The 18,742-nt window shown below is 34.7% G+C and overlaps 8 protein-coding genes across 8 annotated transcripts; all 8 read left to right on the top strand.

Moving 5' to 3' along the window:
• Nucleotides 1-168: 168 nt before the first annotated feature.
• On the top strand, nt 169-2,142 carry PPL_08725 (uncharacterized protein; the record flags this gene model as incomplete). Its single annotated transcript, XM_020579530.1, has 4 exons — nt 169-174; nt 204-240; nt 723-805; nt 865-2,142. 4 exons carry the CDS (start codon nt 169-171, stop codon nt 2,140-2,142), a joined length of 1,404 nt encoding a protein of 467 aa, XP_020430205.1.
• A 1,236-nt stretch (nt 2,143-3,378) lies between these two features.
• PPL_08724 (putative glutathione S-transferase) lies at nt 3,379-4,410 on the top strand (the record flags this gene model as incomplete). The annotated part of the gene is made up of 3 exons (XM_020579529.1): nt 3,379-3,710; nt 3,779-3,837; nt 4,010-4,410. The coding sequence occupies 3 exons, from the start codon at nt 3,379-3,381 to the stop codon at nt 4,408-4,410; spliced, it is 792 nt and encodes a 263-aa protein (XP_020430204.1).
• A 223-nt stretch (nt 4,411-4,633) lies between these two features.
• On the top strand, nt 4,634-5,733 carry PPL_08723 (isopenicillin N synthase family dioxygenase; the record flags this gene model as incomplete). The annotated part of the gene is made up of 2 exons (XM_020579528.1): nt 4,634-5,344; nt 5,422-5,733. 2 exons carry the CDS (start codon nt 4,634-4,636, stop codon nt 5,731-5,733), a joined length of 1,023 nt encoding a protein of 340 aa, XP_020430203.1.
• Nucleotides 5,734-7,003: 1,270 nt separating this feature from the next.
• On the top strand, nt 7,004-12,512 carry PPL_08722 (uncharacterized protein; the record flags this gene model as incomplete). The annotated part of the gene is made up of 6 exons (XM_020579527.1): nt 7,004-7,043; nt 7,171-7,420; nt 7,532-8,534; nt 8,612-8,906; nt 9,891-12,199; nt 12,285-12,512. The coding sequence occupies 6 exons, from the start codon at nt 7,004-7,006 to the stop codon at nt 12,510-12,512; spliced, it is 4,125 nt and encodes a 1,374-aa protein (XP_020430202.1).
• Nucleotides 12,513-13,189: 677 nt separating this feature from the next.
• Nucleotides 13,190-15,099, top strand: PPL_08721 (uncharacterized protein; the record flags this gene model as incomplete). The annotated part of the gene is made up of 3 exons (XM_020579526.1): nt 13,190-13,579; nt 13,699-14,458; nt 14,840-15,099. The coding sequence occupies 3 exons, from the start codon at nt 13,190-13,192 to the stop codon at nt 15,097-15,099; spliced, it is 1,410 nt and encodes a 469-aa protein (XP_020430201.1).
• A 384-nt stretch (nt 15,100-15,483) lies between these two features.
• On the top strand, nt 15,484-15,843 carry PPL_08720 (uncharacterized protein; the record flags this gene model as incomplete). Its single annotated transcript, XM_020579525.1, has 1 exon — nt 15,484-15,843. The coding sequence occupies one exon, from the start codon at nt 15,484-15,486 to the stop codon at nt 15,841-15,843; it is 360 nt and encodes a 119-aa protein (XP_020430200.1).
• A 338-nt stretch (nt 15,844-16,181) lies between these two features.
• Nucleotides 16,182-16,466, top strand: PPL_08719 (uncharacterized protein; the record flags this gene model as incomplete). The annotated part of the gene is made up of 1 exon (XM_020579524.1): nt 16,182-16,466. One exon carries the CDS (start codon nt 16,182-16,184, stop codon nt 16,464-16,466), a length of 285 nt encoding a protein of 94 aa, XP_020430199.1.
• A 492-nt stretch (nt 16,467-16,958) lies between these two features.
• PPL_08718 (acetyl-CoA C-acetyltransferase) lies at nt 16,959-18,454 on the top strand (the record flags this gene model as incomplete). The annotated part of the gene is made up of 3 exons (XM_020579523.1): nt 16,959-16,991; nt 17,152-18,331; nt 18,420-18,454. 3 exons carry the CDS (start codon nt 16,959-16,961, stop codon nt 18,452-18,454), a joined length of 1,248 nt encoding a protein of 415 aa, XP_020430198.1.
• Nucleotides 18,455-18,742: the final 288 nt, after the last annotated feature.

Below are 18,742 nucleotides of genomic sequence, written 5' to 3'. Positions count from 1 at the left end.
TTGCATCGTATTTATTAAAATTATATAATTTATCATACTTCAGTCAAAACAACAACAACAATAAAAACAACATCCAACTACATTAAAACTAAATATTGGTGTGATAATCTACATCCGATTCCCACTAAAGGAGAGAGAGTTACCATAGAATTGAGCACCACTAATTGGATGAAAGTATATTGGAAGTTTTAAATTTACAACAGCAACAGCAACAACCAACTTCATTAGTATCTTCCATTTGCAATTCATTCTATTGAATTTGTTATTTTTGGAATCTTTATAATCTTTGCAACCTATATCCAAAAACAATAAGAGCTTTCAGAGTAGTGATTCTTTCAATTGGTGCAATATCCACTTCCTCTCAGTTTAGTTCTAAACTCCTAAATAACTTCTTTTTTTTCTTTCTATATAATCTTATATGATTTACCAAAGGAAAAAGAAATGCATTTAAAGGGTTCATTCACCTCCATTGTTTCATTTATTATTCCAACATTGCTAAGGAATTGGTTTAGTCATACAAAACAGATAATATCTAAAAAGTTTCAAACCATGCTGCCACTGTGTTACCAACAATTCACTGATCCTAAAAGAAGGATAACTTTATTAAATCCTGTAGTAAGTATAAATATAAACTTTCTTTATTCATATATCCAATAAAGACTTAATTATTAATTCTTTTATTCTTATTTAGTTTTTAGTTTTTACTTTATTTATTTTTTTAGTAGCGGTGTCATTTGCACCATCTTCAAATGTAAATGCATATCCACAATCGAATGCCAATAAAGTTGCATTAAAATTAGCAAATGTAAATATTATTATCTATACACAATTATTTTTACTATATTAACAATTCAATTCAATTAGGCTATAAAGTTTAAAACAATTTCACAAGATGATCCAGATATTAAAACTGATTATCAACCATTCACCGATTTCATTCAATATTTACAACAAGCATTCCCAGTTTTACATAGCCACTTGAATCGAGAGATTATAAATAACTATTCGATGTTGTATCGATGGGATGGTAGCAATCCTGCGCTGAAGCCATTCTTTATCAATTGTCACTACGATGTTGTGCCTGTTGATATGTCGGGCTGGTCGGTCGATCCGTTCGGTGGTGTCATCAAAGATGGCTATGTTTGGGGTCGTGGTTCCATCGATAACAAACTGATCGTAATCAGTGCGATGGAGGCAATCGAAACTCTGCTGAATCGATCGTACGTCCCCGAGAGAACACTCTATCTTGCCATCGGACATGACGAGGAAATCGGTGGATACAACGGCCACAAGATGATATCGGCACACGTCCAAAGCCTCGGAATCACCGCCGAGATGATTCTCGACGAGGGCATCCCGCTGCTACAAGCCGGATTCCTCCCGGGACTTAACACCACTACCGCGTTGCTCGGTGTCAACGAGAAAGGCTACGTCTACTTCAACATCACCGCCACTGCGCCAGGCGGTCACTCCTCGATGCCACCCTCACAGCAATCGCCAATCGGTATTCTCGCGAAAGCCGTCACCGCCTTTGAATCGAACCCGCTTCCACCACCGAACAGCACACTCTACCCGAATCAATTCCTCGATCAATTTACACAGCAACAAATCGAAACGATTCCATTCCTCGACTACATGAGAAGAACTACCACCACCGTGACAATGTTCCGCTCTGGGATCAAGCCAAATGTGTTGCCGACCACCGCCACCGCTTGGATTAGTCATCGTGTGGTTCCAGGCGATGACGTCGATGCCATCATCGAGAGAAACAACCGCTTGATCAACGACACCAGAATCAAAGTTATCATCGACGCCAAACTTCCACCATCGCCATACTCGAGTCCCGCCGCCAAGCCATTCAAAGCGGTCAAGCAGTGCATCAAGAAAATCTTTGGACAAGACGTGAACGTCAAGTCCGGACTCATGTTTGCAAATACCGACACCCGATACTACTGGCCGGTGTCACCCAACATCTATCGTATAATGCCATGTGTTGTCAACAGTCAAGGACTTGCAATGCTACATGGCTACAACGAGAAGTTGGCAATCACTGACCTGGTGAAAGCAGTCAGCTTCTATCAACATATCATTAGAAAGTTTAATAATATTGATCTCGACACAACCATAACCGACATTGATTAAATTATAATAATCAAAATATTTAATTAAATTATTAGTTTTTTTTTTAAACAAAACAGAATCGTACAATAAAAAGTAGTTTTGCATTATAATAAATGCTATAGGAGTTAGTTAGTTCAAGTGTTTAAAACAAATTAATTTATCAATTTGATCAAATAACAATCAAAAATAAAAACAAAACGTAAAAAAGAAGAAGAGAAAAGAAAAAAGTATAAAAGAATGATGATATTTGTTAGACCAAATTAATTCATTTATAACAAACAAATATAATATAGCAACTTTAAACACAAGTTGTTGTTCTAATCTACCTTATTAAGGTCAACTTATTCTTTGTTTGTTTGTCTTTTTTCATTCACATCAAACCAAAATAAAAATAAAACAAAAAAAGGAAATAAAAATCGACGATTTAAAAAAATAGATTTATTTATTTTTGCAATAGAATGATACCTAACACACTCTCCACCTTGCAATTAATCATCTGTTCTAGAATTTGCGAAAAAGTTTAAAAGATTATTAGTGTCATGACTCATTTAAATTAATATATATCTTTGCACTCAAAATTGTTTTTTTTTTTTTTAAAAAAACAAAAAACAAAAACTACCAATATTCTATTATTAATTGATTCAAGAGAACAAATTAAAAATAGTTTGTTTTATTCAAACCACCACCACTCATCGACTTGCTCTCTGATCGTGCACTGTACAACACAATACACACTAGAATAATAACATCAACACATTCACATTTAAAAATAAAAATAAAAACAAAAAAACAAGCAGAGAAGTAAGAAAAGAAATATTGAAAATAAGAGAAGAGAATTGTGAGAAAAAAGAATAGAATCAAAAAGAACAACAAAAAAGTTGTGAGATTGAAGTATTAAAATACAGTAGAACCAGAATCATATATTTATAATTAGAACTTCAGCTTGCTCTTCCTCGTAACCAACAAACTACCAACCCACACCACACCGATACCCCCACACCTTTATCACACCCGTCCGCGCGCACCAACAACATATATATAAAGTAATATTTTATTGTCAAAAGTTGAAATTTCAATTTAAATAATAACTTTGTTCAATTAAATTTATTTAGTTTATTTTTGTTTTGTTTGTTTAATTATAGTTTTGTTGTTATAAATTTAATACATAACCATTTCTTTATTTTATTTTGGTTTTGTTTTCGTTTTTTTTTTTGTTAAAAAACAATAGTAAAAAACATAAATCAAAAGTATTATAAAATGGAAGCAAAGCTTAAAATAATAGAGTTCTATGGTGCACCATCACCAAATGTAGTAAAGATTCACCTGTTGCTGAGAGAACTTAGGGAAGTACCTTACTCGTATCATGAAATAAATATTAGGAGAGGTGAGCAATACTCCCCTGATTTCCTAATGATAAATCCCAACGGAAAATTGCCGGCCGTAGTTGACCACGACGTCGAGGGTGAACCAATCTCTGTGTTTGAATCAGGAAATATACTGTACTACTTGGCCAACAAGTACGATAAACTAATACCAAACATAAAAACAGATCCAAAATCTCATACTGAAGTTTTAAATTGGGTATTTTGGTAATTATCGATCACAAATAGCAAATTAATTAAAGTGATTAAACAATAACTAACTTTTGTAATTATAGGCAAATGTCAAATTTAGGACCAGTATTAGGGGAGTTAATACATGTATGTTGCTTAGTTAGTTTGTTTGAAACATAAATGTATATTCGATATTTATTAACAACTTCATTTGTTATTTTCGAAATGACGGTTACTATAGTTTAATATATATGCAGTAGATAAACATCAATACTCAATCAATCGATTTGCCAATGAACTGAGGCGATTGTTACACGTGTTAAATAGAAATCTAGAGGATCGTCAGTATATTGCCTCGAAAGATCAGTTCACAATTGCAGATATTGCAACCTATCCTTGGGCTAGATATGTTTCTATACTACCGGATATCAGTGTCGAGGAGTTCCCCCATCTCTACAGATGGTTAGCACTCGTTAAAAGCAGACCATCAGTAGCAGAGTGGGAGGAGTTCGAAGAGGAACAGAAAAAGAATAACAATAACACTAATAATAATAATAATAACCAGCATCATCAACAACAACAACAACAACAATCATCATCACAAAACAAGTCTCATACAGAGGCTGAAGAAAGAAAATCACTGATACATGCACAAAGATCCGTACCCATTCCAATTTCAAACAATCTACCAACTCCAAACAACAATTTATCACCTCCAATTTCAAATCAAACATAAAACAAACAAATAAAAATAAAATATATCATTTTACAATTTATTTTTTTATAAAAAATATCCAAAGAACATGAAATGTGTTCTTTTTTGGAATCTGATTTCAAAAAAACAGCATTGCAGATATTTTTTTTTTTTTTTTGTTAACCAAAATTATTGTGGACCATCTTAATTTTGTCAATCAATCTTTACAAAATTGTTAATCTAGTTTAAGAGATATATATAAAAGATGGGTTTTAAATTACCTATAATTGATATTTCATCATTTGTAAATAAAGAATCACAAGAATCAGATAGATTGTTGGTAGTTCAACAGATTAGAGATGCATGTTTAGTTCACGGCTTCTTTTATTTGGTGGGTCATGGTGTACAGCAAGAATTGATAGATAGGCTAGACAGTCTCTCGAGATTGTTTTTCCAGTTGGACGAAGAGACTAAACAGAAATATAGAATGGAACTCGGAGGTAAAGCTTGGCGTGGTTTCTTTTCGTTGGGTGGTGAGCTCACAAGCGGTAAACCCGATATGAAAGAGGGTCTCTATTTAGGACAAGAGTTGGAACAGGATCACCCACTACCCATTCACGGACCAAACTTGTTCCCAACTGAGGTCGAGGGTTTCAAAGCGACCATACTTGAATATATCGATCAAATAACACAACTCGGTCACCGCGTAATGGAGGCACTCTCCCTCAGTCTCAATTTGGATAGCCAGTACTTTAGCAAGAATTACACTGCCGATCCACTCATTCTCTTTAGAATCTTCAACTATAGAACACAGGTAGCTGACGATGCCAGTGAGCGTTGGGGTGTTGGAGAACACACCGACTACGGACTTCTCACCATCCTCTATCAAGACAACATCGGTGGACTACAAGTGAAAGTTCCAAATCAAGGTTGGATACCAGCTCCACCAATTAAAAATTCTTTCATTTGTAATATTGTAAGTGTTTTCAAATCAATAATCATAACAAAAGTATAAATTTACTTGTTTATTAATTAATGTTTATATATGTAAAGGGAGATATGTTGGAAAGAGTTACAGGTGGTTTATATAGATCGACACCACATCGTGTGGCATTAAATACAACCGGTAAAGATCGTCTGTCTTTCCCAATCTTTTTCGATCCAAACTTCAACGCAAAGGTACGTCCAATCGAAGGAATAGAGACAAGCGACAACAGTACAGAGCGTTGGGACAAATCGAGTGTATTTTCATTTGAGGATACCTATGGCCAGTATCTTTTGAAAAAGATTGGTTTGGTATTCCCTGACCTCAAATCACAAGCATTGGATACAACAAATAATCCAATAAAACCAACCGCATATTAATTAGTTCAATTATGATTTGATTCTCTTGTCTATTTGTTTTAATTTAATTATTAATAGAGATAATAATATTGAGTAAGTTAATAAAAATTCATTTGACTTTTCTTTCCTAATTGGTTTAAAAAACAAAAAAAAAATCGAGAAATCGATTTTAATATAAATTTTTAAGCAATTTCCAAATCAATTTAAAAAATGATTTTTCAAAGCCACAAAGATATGTTTGGATGTCCAAAAAAAAAAAGATTTTTTTGAATTGCAAAAAAGACACAAAAGATGTCGAAGATTTGGTGTTGCAATGAATATTTCAACCTTTAATTTTTAACCAACAAAAGCAAAGGAGAATTGTTTGGGAATAAAAAACCTTTGGAAAACAAAAAAAATCAAATCAAATCATATATATTGTTTGCATCAATTCCACTTCAAACGACATCGTTTTTTTTTTATTACAAAAAAATATAAAAAATACAAAAAGAATCAAAAAAAAAAAAAACAAGAAACATTAAACACCTTTATTTCTGATCGATTAGTTTTTTGTTTTTTTTTCCTTTTCATATTTCTCTTTAAACTTTTAAATTATATCTTTATTTATTTATTTGTGAATTAATATTGCTTTATTAATATTTTTTATAAATTTTATTTATTTCAACTATTTTTAAAAATTTAAACTTAACTTTTAAAACAACATAGATTAAACCCTAATTAAAAATTTGCAGATAGCATTTATTTTAACACATTGGGTGAAAAAAGATTTATTTAATATATATTGTTCATAATCACAGTGTTCACCCACATTTGAACACAATCCAATAATACACTGAGTTGTCGTAACAGTCAAAGTTACTATTTTGTAATAACTAATAGCTTTGCTCAAACATAATAATTTTCAATTCAATACCCTATTTATACTTTTATTTATTTATTTATACCGTTTCATTTTTGTTTTTCCTCTACTAAATTTGAAACATCGATCATAAAAATTATATTATTTAATAAAAAATATATTACATAGACAAATAGAGTATAATCACCATCAGATTGTACGAAAAAAATAAAATAATATAAATAATAACATCAACATCATCAACATCATTTATTAGTCAAAATACATAAATTTATCATTTTTATATTTATAAATTTATTACTGTTTTTCATCTATTTAGAAATTAATTACTTTCTAAAAGTACACTTTAAAATATTTAAAAAATTGTTGGCAATTTTCCATTCATCTTTTATTATTAAATTTGATTTGATTCATTTTTAAATCAAATAAATAATGTCGATTTTAAAATTTCTTAAAACTCTTAAATTAAAAGGTAAATACAGATTCACAAATCACATTTCATTATTTTTTGGGAAATGCACCAATTGATGCAAATTTCTTTTTTTTTTTCATTAAAAAATTAACAATCAAAATTTTATTTTATTAACATTTTTAAACAGGGAATATATCACCACTTAAATCATCATCTTATTACAGTGAATTCAAGTCATATCTAGCTAGTAATGAAATTAGTAATGAAGCATTAGATCTTCTATTCGAATGGTATACACTTATCAGTGTTGAACAATATTGTAAAGATTATCCTTCACCACCATCTAAACTTTGTTATTTCGGTGGTAATGGAAAAGAATCAATATTCATAACATGTGAACAATGTTGTACTTTTTTAGAAAACTATTGTATTTGTAAGTAAATAAATTAATAATATTATTAAATAACTAAAAGATTAAATTAAATTGTTCTAACAAATTCTAATTGTTTAAATAATAAAATTCTAGGTTTACAATGTTTTATTAATAGTCCACATGAACATTTAGAGAATCACAAATTAATATTATACAAGAGTGCAGGTGCAATCTGTGATTGTGGAAATGTATCCATTATGAAATCAAGTGGTTTTTGCTATAATCATTGTGATTCCGATTGTGCAAATTCAAACAACACCACAAACAATACCACTCAAATGAAAAGTGGTTGTGATGATGTGATTGAAAATAAAACGGTAACTTTTTCATTGTCATCTTCAACTACTTCCACTATTAGTAATGGACAGATTGGTAATGGAGGTGGAGGTAATTCATCACCTGTTGTTCTGAGTAATTCCACTTCGTCTTGTGGTGGTGTCGTGCCAATTAGTAGTTCTGCCAACTCCAAGACAACGATAATGGTGAACGACAATCTCTATGAACTACGATTGTTCTTCCGACATCTCTTTAGATACCTCGCCGATATCGTAACGGAGAATCTCAGTGAGACGACGATCGTTGCCAAAGACAATGGTGAACTCATCGCAAAGATCGAGACAATCTCGCAGTGGATTGTCAGTCTGCTGACACAGTCGTCGATGCTGCTCAACCTGGTGTCGGAGGAACTACTTGGTCATGCTATTGACACAGGTTTGACAATGGATCAACACTACCGACTTACACACGCTCCGCTCCAACCGATCATACTCGACGTGGTGTCGCCAACAAAGCGTTCAAAGAAATCACTACAGTCCAACTCGAACATCGTAGAGGCACAGAACAACATTGATATATTCATCAAACACAACTACTCCATTCACTACCTCTATCCTTTCTTGATTCACTTGATTTGCAATCACAAGCCATTCAAGTATATATTCCTCAGATACTTCCTACCGATCTACAACGATTACTATCACCTTAGTTTCGGTAAATCGGCGTGTAACGGTATAAGTATACTCTCTGTCGCCTACATAGGTGAAGATTCACTTATCAACTATGTCTCAGTGGATAACGATCCAATCAATAATTTAATTAGTATTATTTTTAAACAAACTGTAAGTTGACAGCTTTCAACTCAAATCATTAATAATAATAATAATATCCAAAGCTAATATCTATTATCTCTATTTAGATTCGAATGTGTAAAGAGATATTGGAGAATGTTTATTTAACAAAGAATCAAGTTGAATATTGGTTTAGATCGGATCTCTATATTTTAAAGACAATCTTTAAGATCGATACGGTCATTAAGCATATCATGTCAGAGTCTGGTCAGTTCATTCTCGATGGTATGTTTGAGAGTGCAGCGTCGATTCAAGCATTGAAATGCGTTGATAGTCTTCCATACGTAGAGACACTGGGTTTCGTCAAGGAGTTGGAAGCGAATCATCAATCGTTCATCAATGCGCTATTGGATGATCGATCCGGTATTTCATCGATTGACTTTTTATCGGCGCGTTTCAAACACTATATTCCGCTGTTGAGCTACGGCGATCCCAGCAGCGTGAAACCACATTTCCCACTGTACAGAATGCTCTCTATCACTCTGTTAAAGTACTATCCGATGTTGCTGAACCGACTGGATCTTTCGGAGCAGTCATACACCGAGATGGCTACCACCCTGCTGATGTCATATATGCACAACTTAGCATTCGGTCTCGGACACGTTAGAAGCAAGTCGTTGGAGCAGTTCGGTGACTATACCACCTACCTTGATTTACATCTACTCCAACATGCACTGATTCGACTTTCACCCGGTAAGTTTATCGATTGTTTCATCCGATGTATCGCCAACTTGCATCCATCCGTTCAGACACACAACAAGATGTCGCTTATCCTGAGCTTGTTGATATCGATATTGCAAGCGCGTCCGTCGTCGGCGCCACCTTCCACCTCGGAGATTCGCTATCATCTCATCCAGTACATGGCGGTTCACGACAGTCTCTTCATCGAGAGAAAAGCAATGGCGTTCATCTTTGACGAAACGCCACTCGAGCAGATCCAGTCGATCTACTCGGAGATCTGCACCAAGGAGAGCAAGACAAAGTATGTCCTGAAGAAAGAGTATTGGAATCAGATCGATCCGCACTACTTCCATCACAACCAGGAAACAAGAAGACAACGTCCACCCATTCGCTATCATCTTACACCGGGTGCAACTGCCCCGCTTCCCCCAAGCACGCTTCCACCCATCGCCAACCCAGAGTTGCTCAATCTCGTCGATATCGTCAATCACGATTCACTCTTTAAGATGTTGCTAAAGATGATGTCTGAGCAATTCTATCAACACAAACTCCCAAAGGAGGATCCACTCAACCGGTTGTTTAGAAACTACAACGTCACCAACGATTGTCTCTATCTCATTGCGCTATCACTCCAGATGTTCAAAGAACATACACTTCCTTCTTTAGATCTCATTGCTAATCGTTCTATTAGCAGTGCAATCTCAAAGTATATTTCCAATAGAACAAGATCATCAATTGAAACACCAACCATAACAACTACAACCACTACAACAACTACAACTAGTAGCAGTACTTGTAATTCAAGTTCAACAGTTACTCCACAACAGTTTTGTATTGTTTCTCTACTTTCTAGTATTGATATCTATAAGAAAGATAGTAGTAACAGTGGTATGAGTGAGTTGGTTCAAGTCTCATTGTTGGATATCATGATTGACCTGTGGAGAGAAACAACAGCTACACTCGACCAAGAACAACGTCCATTGCTTCAACAGATCTTCTTGGCAATGATAGAGGTCGATGAACAGTTCAAATCTTATTTCAACTCGTGTAATGTCATCATTGAAACACCTGAAGAGATAAAGAAGAAGTTGGACGAACAAAAGAAGTCAGTATCTGACAAGCGAAAGAAACTACTTCAACAAATGAGACAGCAACAAATGTGTTTCCTCCAACAGGAAACAGCTGGCGACTCAATGACCACCACTGGATCACCTTCGCCATCCACCATTTCCATTGGTTCGCCAATGACACCTGAACTACCATCGCCAGTAGCCATTCAACAAGTTAATCATTCACCAATCAGTCAGAGACATGTTGTCTCTACATCGGAATCTACAACATCGATTTCTGGATTACAAGAAAACAATAGCAACAACAACAACAATGAATCATTGGAATCATCAGATGATTTAGTTTGTATTGTTTGTAATCAATGTTCATCCATTGATGAACCTCTACATGTCATTGGATTGATTGAAAGATCACCTGTTATGCCACATCATCAGAAACAGGAATACGAACGATTGATGCAAGACGTCAGTCTGACAGTAGAGTATAGAAAAGCCTACAAAGAGGTGAGAGGTCGTCTCATTCAAGACATTCAAACTGCTCTACAATCGAATGAGAGTGCCGACTTGATAAGATCGATGCTTCCAATGGCATTCCCCTATGTCTATCCAACCTATGTCAAGTCTTGTCATCACTATATTCACCAATCGTGTCTTACCAAACTACATGAATCCTATGCAAATGGATTCAACTGTCCACTCTGCTCTAATCAAGCCAATGTTATTATTCCACTTCCACAAACCAATAATAATAACAAACATAACACTCTCTTACAACTACATCAATCACTTGCAACCTTTGATATTAAATCAATGAAAACGCCGGTCACTGACAAATACATATGGAAGTTCCTCTCACAGAATATCGAACTTCTTGAGATTAAAACTCGTACCTCAACTCTCTACAACGAGCCAAACGAAGATCCCTACTTTATTCTCACGGAGAAGGAGTTTGAACGTGAGCTGTTCACGCTGTACTTGCTGTTCAACTCGATCATGTCAAACTCGAATCAATTCACGACATCACACGATATCCAACAGACCAACAGCAAGCTCATACGTACGATGGATCCATTCACCAGCCACACATTCATGGTGTATCTGCTCTACCACTATCACCACCACAACGATGGAAATCTCGACGGCCAGATCCAAGACGATCTCAAAGCAACGGTCGAATCGTTCTACAATCAAATCATATTACATTACATCTACAAGGAGAAGCAATACACCAACATCATCTCGACGCTCGCCGATATCAAACGATCGCCACACATGTTCCCCAACCTCCTGGAGAACAACAACAACCAACTGCCATTCTTTAGAAAACTCTATCTCTTTACGTTCCTCTTTAACCAATGGAAGTTGGACAACCCACAATTCGGACAGTTTCCACCTATTTCCAAATCAATGTCAACCAGTGCCATTGATAGCAGTAGTAATAACAACCTTAGATCATCGCCAATATTGGTGTCATCAGTGTCGACATCCAATCTATCGAGTATCTCTTTGATGTCAAACAATAACAACTGCAACTCACCAAACAACAACTATCGTCAACAGAAACCGTTGAATCCATTCAAGTTGACACTCGAACAATTCTCAAATCTTGACTTCCTACTGGAGAGTATGGGATTGATCACATTGCAATCGTACATACAGACTATCAACCTCAGAGAATTCGAGAAACATCTTGAGAAGCAACCCGCTTGCTATCCATTCCCTCTTCGCCCATACGACAGCGTAGTAAAGCTTGTCGATCTTCCAAATCGATACTTTGACTACCTCAAAGAGATAGTACATCCATTGGAATACTGCAAGCATTGTAAACAATTGATAACTCGATCATGTTTAATCTGTAATCAAAAGCTATGTTTACAAACTTCATGTAACAATACAATAAGATCTGTAAGTAAAAAACAGTTTAAAACATTCTTTATTTATAAAAATGTATATTTTAATTAACAAAATATTATTATTATTACTATAATAGCATATGAAAACATGTCCATCACAAGTATTGGGATTGTATTTGAGATTTGAAGATCCTGGAATAACAATGCTCGCCTACAACAACGCACAGTACTATAAGATCTATAGGTCGGCAGATGGATCATCAACCTCTATCATTGACACATCGTTTGTTCTCTACAAGAAAGGTTTAAAGAAAATCTATAAACTATGGATCAACAGTACAATCAAAAAGATAGGTCACAAATAAAATATATAAACAAACCTGATCATTAAAAATAAAGATTTTATTAATTTTAAATTTGTTATGATGTGTTGTTTTGTTTTGAGTGTTTTTTAAATAGAATTACAACCAACCTGGTAAAAGAGTGAAATATCATATTATTTATCAAAATGATGAATGATCATCTATCAATGAAAATATATTTATAATTATTTTAATATTTTGTTTTTATAATAATAAAATTTGACTTTTACTATAAACTACTATTTTCATTTATTTGATGATCACATCAAAAAAACTATTTAATTAATTAATCAAGTTTTTAACTTAATAAGGAAGAATGATCAATAATTTTAATAAAAAAAAGGGTGAAGTGTGTGAGATTTTTTTAAAAAAATCAATCAATCAAATTTTTAAACAATTCTATTAGATTATAATAATTTATAATTTTACTTTAATTTAATAATTATATATATATTTAAGCTTTATTTCTTTATTATAATAATAATAATATATTGGTGTTATGTATTTTTAAATTTATTATATCTTGTTTATTTTAATTACTATTTGTGATTTATTATTACTATTTATTATTAATTGATTATTACTATTTATTATTCTATATTTTATATCTTTTTTATATATATATCTATTTAAATAACCTATAAATATATATATTGGTTGTTAAATAACAAACACCAAGAATGAGTTTTTTAAAAAGAGCAGCATCAGTTTCACACTCTAGCTGGTGGTGGAATCCAACGATCGATCAGCTATTGGCAATAAAAAATGCAGATTTCGATAATATAGTTGCATGGTTGGATCATAATATAGATAAAAAACAAACTCAACAAAATAATAATAATAATGTAAATACTAGTAATAATAATAATAATAGTGGATTCACTCCTGGATCATCAGAGACAAGAATATCACTGACGATACCACAGATACACCATTGCTTTCTCAATGCAAAAGAAAAGAGTGCTACCGGTCATCCACCAACACATCTCGTTATCAAACTACTCTATGAACTCGAATTACAATTCATAAAGCTATTCAATGTAGACTCTAAAGGTTCATCTCAAAGATTTGTAAGTTTTACTTTACTATATAGGAATATTCACTTAAAGCTTAAGAGATCAATAATGGTTTGCCTAACTTTAAAAATGTGTGTGTGTGTATTTGGTATCAATTCAATTCTCTAAAATAGAAACAATATAATTCGTTTATACCGACGAATGAAAATACTTCGATGTTACATTGGTCGATGTGTTCAATCGCCAAGAATAGAATAAAAGATCGATTCGAATCGGTGTTTCAGGTCGATGATACCGGTGCTTTCAAGCAGATCTTCAGTGTCTACGATCATTTGTTTGGAAAGGATAGCGATCAACGCGATCATCTGGCAACGCAGTTGAACAGTTCCATCAAAGACAATCCATCGCTAAAGTGGGAGATCATCACCTACTACTACGATATTGTATCGCATTTCTATGTGTTTATAGAGTTGATGTATCATGTACTAAGAGTAAAGATGCCATCTTCATCGACTGTAACTTCTCCAACAAAGAACAACAGCAGCAGCAGCAGCAATGGTAATGGTAAATCTGGTGGTAGCAACAGCGACTCGATCGCAAAGAAACTAAAGACTTATCGTGCCAATATCGAATCACAAATGAATGGAAAGTCATTCAGTAGTCATTATCTGCGTGTCGACGAATCAAAGGATAACTATCTGCTGTTCGATCACACCGGTAACATCACAATGATGCACTCTGGTTTGAATTCAAAGAAACCAATAACCAAACAACTCGAAAAGATAACCGTTAGAAACAGGCTGTACGATGACACCAAAGAGATATCCAAGTATCTTTTGCTGATTGCCGACGATTTGGATCTATACTTTCAATCGCCGTTCATCCCGATTAGCGGCGTGTTGCGACTCTACGATGTCTTGCTCGAGACCAAGAGTATAAAGATGTCGCTCTGCAAGTACTGTCAGCAGGCGTCACACAGCACAACGAGTTGCTCGTACTGCGCCGACAACATATGTCAGGCGTGTCAACGAAGAGATCAGTGTGTAAAGTGTTACTACTTGAATCATTCGATCGGTGTCAAGGTGCAGATACACGACGGCAACAACAAAAACAAAGGACCGATCGCGATGATCAACATCAACTCGAGCAAGTTTATCGATTTCACCACACAGATATTCCATGTCTTCAAAATAGACAAGGGCATGAAGATAGAGTGTACGCTTCACGGACACTCGACGGTGTTGCTGAACAACGACATCAACATGCATCTGGCGTTGCGCAGTGGCGACAGCAACACATGCAAACTGGTTAAAGTTAGAGTGACCGATCCACCCATCAAAGGACTGCGACTGAAGATGTCGGATCTCAAAGAACTCGAACCGATCGGTGAAGGTGGATGCGCATCCGTCTTTGCTGTCGAGGCACCCAACACACCGGAACTTGCAAACGTCCCAATGGTACTAAAGAAATTCAAGATTCCCTACCACGGAGACGACTCTGGTGTGAGAAACATCAACAAAACCATCGATAAATCTGTATATAAATTTAAAAGAGAAGCGTCATTTCTATCGTAAGTAGCAGTAGTAGTTAGCTAATTGACTGAGAAAGTTAAAGTGGTAGAGTACGCTAATATTATTATTCATCCTTCAAGTCAAGTGGAATCAGAGTATATTATAAAGATGTTTGCTTTCGTAGAGGGAAACGATGATACTTCGAATGAATTTGGTATTATTCTGGAGAGAGCACCACTTGGATCACTTAGTAACAAGCGATACAGTGATTGGGAGTTGATCTTGTTGATACTGCTCGATATCTGTAACGCTCTGATCGTTGTTCACGAACGTGGATTCATACACCAAGACTTGAAGCCGGACAATGTGCTGCTGTTTAGCGAGTCGGTCACGGCACCCGTGCGTTGCAAGCTCAGCGACTTTGGTATCTCGACGAAGCAAAAGAAGATGCACAACCTCGGCCACACCGGAATATCGAGAACCGCCGGCTACAATGCACCAGAGCACGGATCACACGGCAACTACAACGAGCTCGTCGATATCTTCTCGTTTGGCGTTATGATGTTTGAGATCATCACCGGTGAATACTTTCTAAACTATTTCGGTAATCCCAACTTCCATTGGTCCGACATCGATATGCACGCCTCCGTAAAGAAATTGAACGAGAGTATGACAAACACCACACCAGAGAAAAGACCACAATCGATGACCGAAATCAAAGTCAGCTTAGAACGTATACTTCAAGACTACAGAACTCAGAAATGGGAGATGAAAGATTATTCAAATCTTCATACAAAAAAGAAATAACAAACTAATTAATAAATGTATATAACTAACTAACTATCTGATTGACAATGTATATAACTAATTGAACTGATTGACAATCAAATCAATGTTTTTAAAAAAATTGATTGACAAACAATGATATTGACTCAAAATAAAAACAAAAATATCTAAAGTTTTTTTGATTGACAAACTCGCTCACTTTAAAAGTCTGATTGACAATATTGTCAATTGGCTAAGGAGTTGTATAGGTATGATGGTAATAACAGTTCCCTATAAAAAGGGACAATGAAATCATTTAAAATGTCAACAAATATACAAATATAAAATAAACTACAATTATATAATTATTAAAATTAAAAATGAATAAAATAAATACTCAAATCTATCAATATTTATTTGTAAATAATATCAAATTAAATGGAAGACAACTGTTGTCAAACAAAAGAGAAAGATTTAATTGTTTGAATCCACAGAATCATTTCTCTATGGATTGTCTAAATGGAAAATCATTCAACATGCTATTGCCACCGCCCAGTGATATCGCTGCCCTGGTAAAACAATCAACTGCAAGAGTCATCAATCTTCAAAGAGTCACCGAGTTCGAATACCACTTAAAAACAATCGTTTGGATATTACTGCACTGACCTTACCTATCAAGAAAACATTTAATTTAAACATACACAGGAATATCTTTTTAGATATTCAACAATTAATAAAAAAAACCTGTTACAATATTAAGATTTGTTTTTAAAAAAATATATTTAGACTAAATTTTAATAACTAATAAGATGATGTTATAATGTCTAAACAAACAATTCAACATATATACATAAAATAAGTAATAAAAAAATTGAAAAGAAAAATGCGACATTATGTTCGGAATAAAAAGAACATGTTCGGTGTGTGAATTTAAATTTTTGCAAAATAAAAAAATTTCTGTTTTTCCCACTACTCGAAATTTCCTCCCGTTTATGAAAGTCAACATCATTGAAAATCATCATTTTTTAATTTAAATTTTGCAAAAAATATTTTTTAACTATCTTTTTTTTTTTTTTTGCATTCTCTATTCATTAATTTTTGATTTTAGATAATTATAAATCAAACTTTATCGAGATATATATACAAATAAATAAAAAATGTTATCAAGATCAATTTCAAATTATACAAAGGTATGTAATATTAACTACATTTACATAATAAAATAAATAAAATAGAATATAAGAAAAAAAAAATATATAAATAAGAATATTACTAGACGAATTTTATTTTTTAAAAATTGCACTACACCTTCATGTATCTAATTATTTAATCATTTGTATATATATTTAGTTAAGTATTAGATATTTCTCAACTTCAGTTAAAGGAGTAGAGGAAGTAGTTATTGTTGCAGCCAATCGTACACCAATTGGTGCTTTCGGAGGTGCATTGTCAGCATTACCAGGAACTAAATTACAATCGATCACAATTCAAGATGCTTTGAAGCGTGCCAATCTCAAGCCAACCGATGTCGACGAGGTGATCATCGGTAATGTAATCTCTGCAAACTTGGGTCAAGCACCAGCACGTCAGTGTGCGATCGGTGCCGGTCTCCCACACAGCGTCGTCTGTACCACCATCAACAAGGTCTGCTCATCCGGTATGAAGGCAGTGATGTACGGTGCTCAATCGATTATGCTCGGACACTCCAAGGTGGTTGTCGCCGGTGGTTTCGAATCGATGTCGAACGTGCCCTACTACACCGACAAGTTGCGTAACGGTGCCAAGTACGGAAACGCTACATTGATCGACGGTCTCGTTCGTGACGGTTTGGCCGACGCCTACGACGGTAGCGCCATGGGTGTCTGCGGTGAGGACAGCTCCAAGAAATACAACATCACAAGAAAGGACAACGATGAGTACTGTGTCCAATCGTACAACAGAGCGATCGCCTCGCAAAAGAACGGTGATTTCGCCGGTGAGATCGTCGAGGTGCCAATCCCACAGCGTGGTGGTGCCGACCTCATCGTCAAGGAAGACGAGGAGCCAAAGAAAGTAAAGTTTGAGAAGATCCCAACTTTGAAGCCAGCCTTCACCAAGGACGGTGTCTTGACTGCTGCCAACTCCTCCAAGTTGAACGACGGTGCCGCCACCGTCATCTTGATGGCTGCTTCACAAGCCGCCAAGATGGGTATCAAGCCAATCGCCAAGATCATTGGTTTCGCCGACGCCGAGCAAGCACCAATCGAATTCCCAACTGCACCGGCTCTCGCCATTCCAAAGGCATTGAAGAACGCCGGTATCGACATCAAGGACGTCGACTTCTTTGAGATCAACGAAGCTTTCTCATGCGTACCAATTGCCAACGCCAAGTTGCTCAATATCGATCAATCAAAGCTTAACGTTTTCGGTGGTGCCGTCGCTATGGGTCATCCAATCGGTTCATCCGGTGCTCGTATCATCACAACCTTGACAACCGTACTTCAAAAGAAGGGTGGTAAATATGGTGTCGCTGGTATTTGTAACGGTGGTGGTAAGTTTTATTTAAAAACCCAATCATTCAAACTATTATCATATCGATCTTTATCTAACAATCACTTTTATTATCAAATCAAAAATAGGTGGTGCAAGTGCAGTTGTTATCGAGAAGCTTTAAATAAACAAAAACAATTATTATATTTATTACAAAACAACAACAACAAAAAACAAGTCGATTCAATACACAGAAAACTTTCTTTTTTCATTGATATGAATACAGATTTTACTTGATTTGATATTATTTATTATTCAAAAGAAAAAAGAGTCTGGATTATCAACATATAATGACTGGTTTTTCCATTATTTATACAAATTCTAATTGATATCACTTACTATCGTTCAAAATCTGTGTTATATTCATATTGTGTCGTTGCTAGACGATTATTGTATCTACAACTAAAGCAGT

Source organism: Heterostelium album, assembly GCF_000004825.1.
Source record: "Heterostelium album PN500 unplaced genomic scaffold PPL_scaffold9, whole genome shotgun sequence".
NCBI lineage: Eukaryota > Evosea > Eumycetozoa > Acytosteliales > Acytosteliaceae > Heterostelium > Heterostelium album.
The sequence above is the reverse complement of the archived record's forward strand: the minus strand, read 5'-3'. Positions and strand labels throughout refer to the sequence as shown.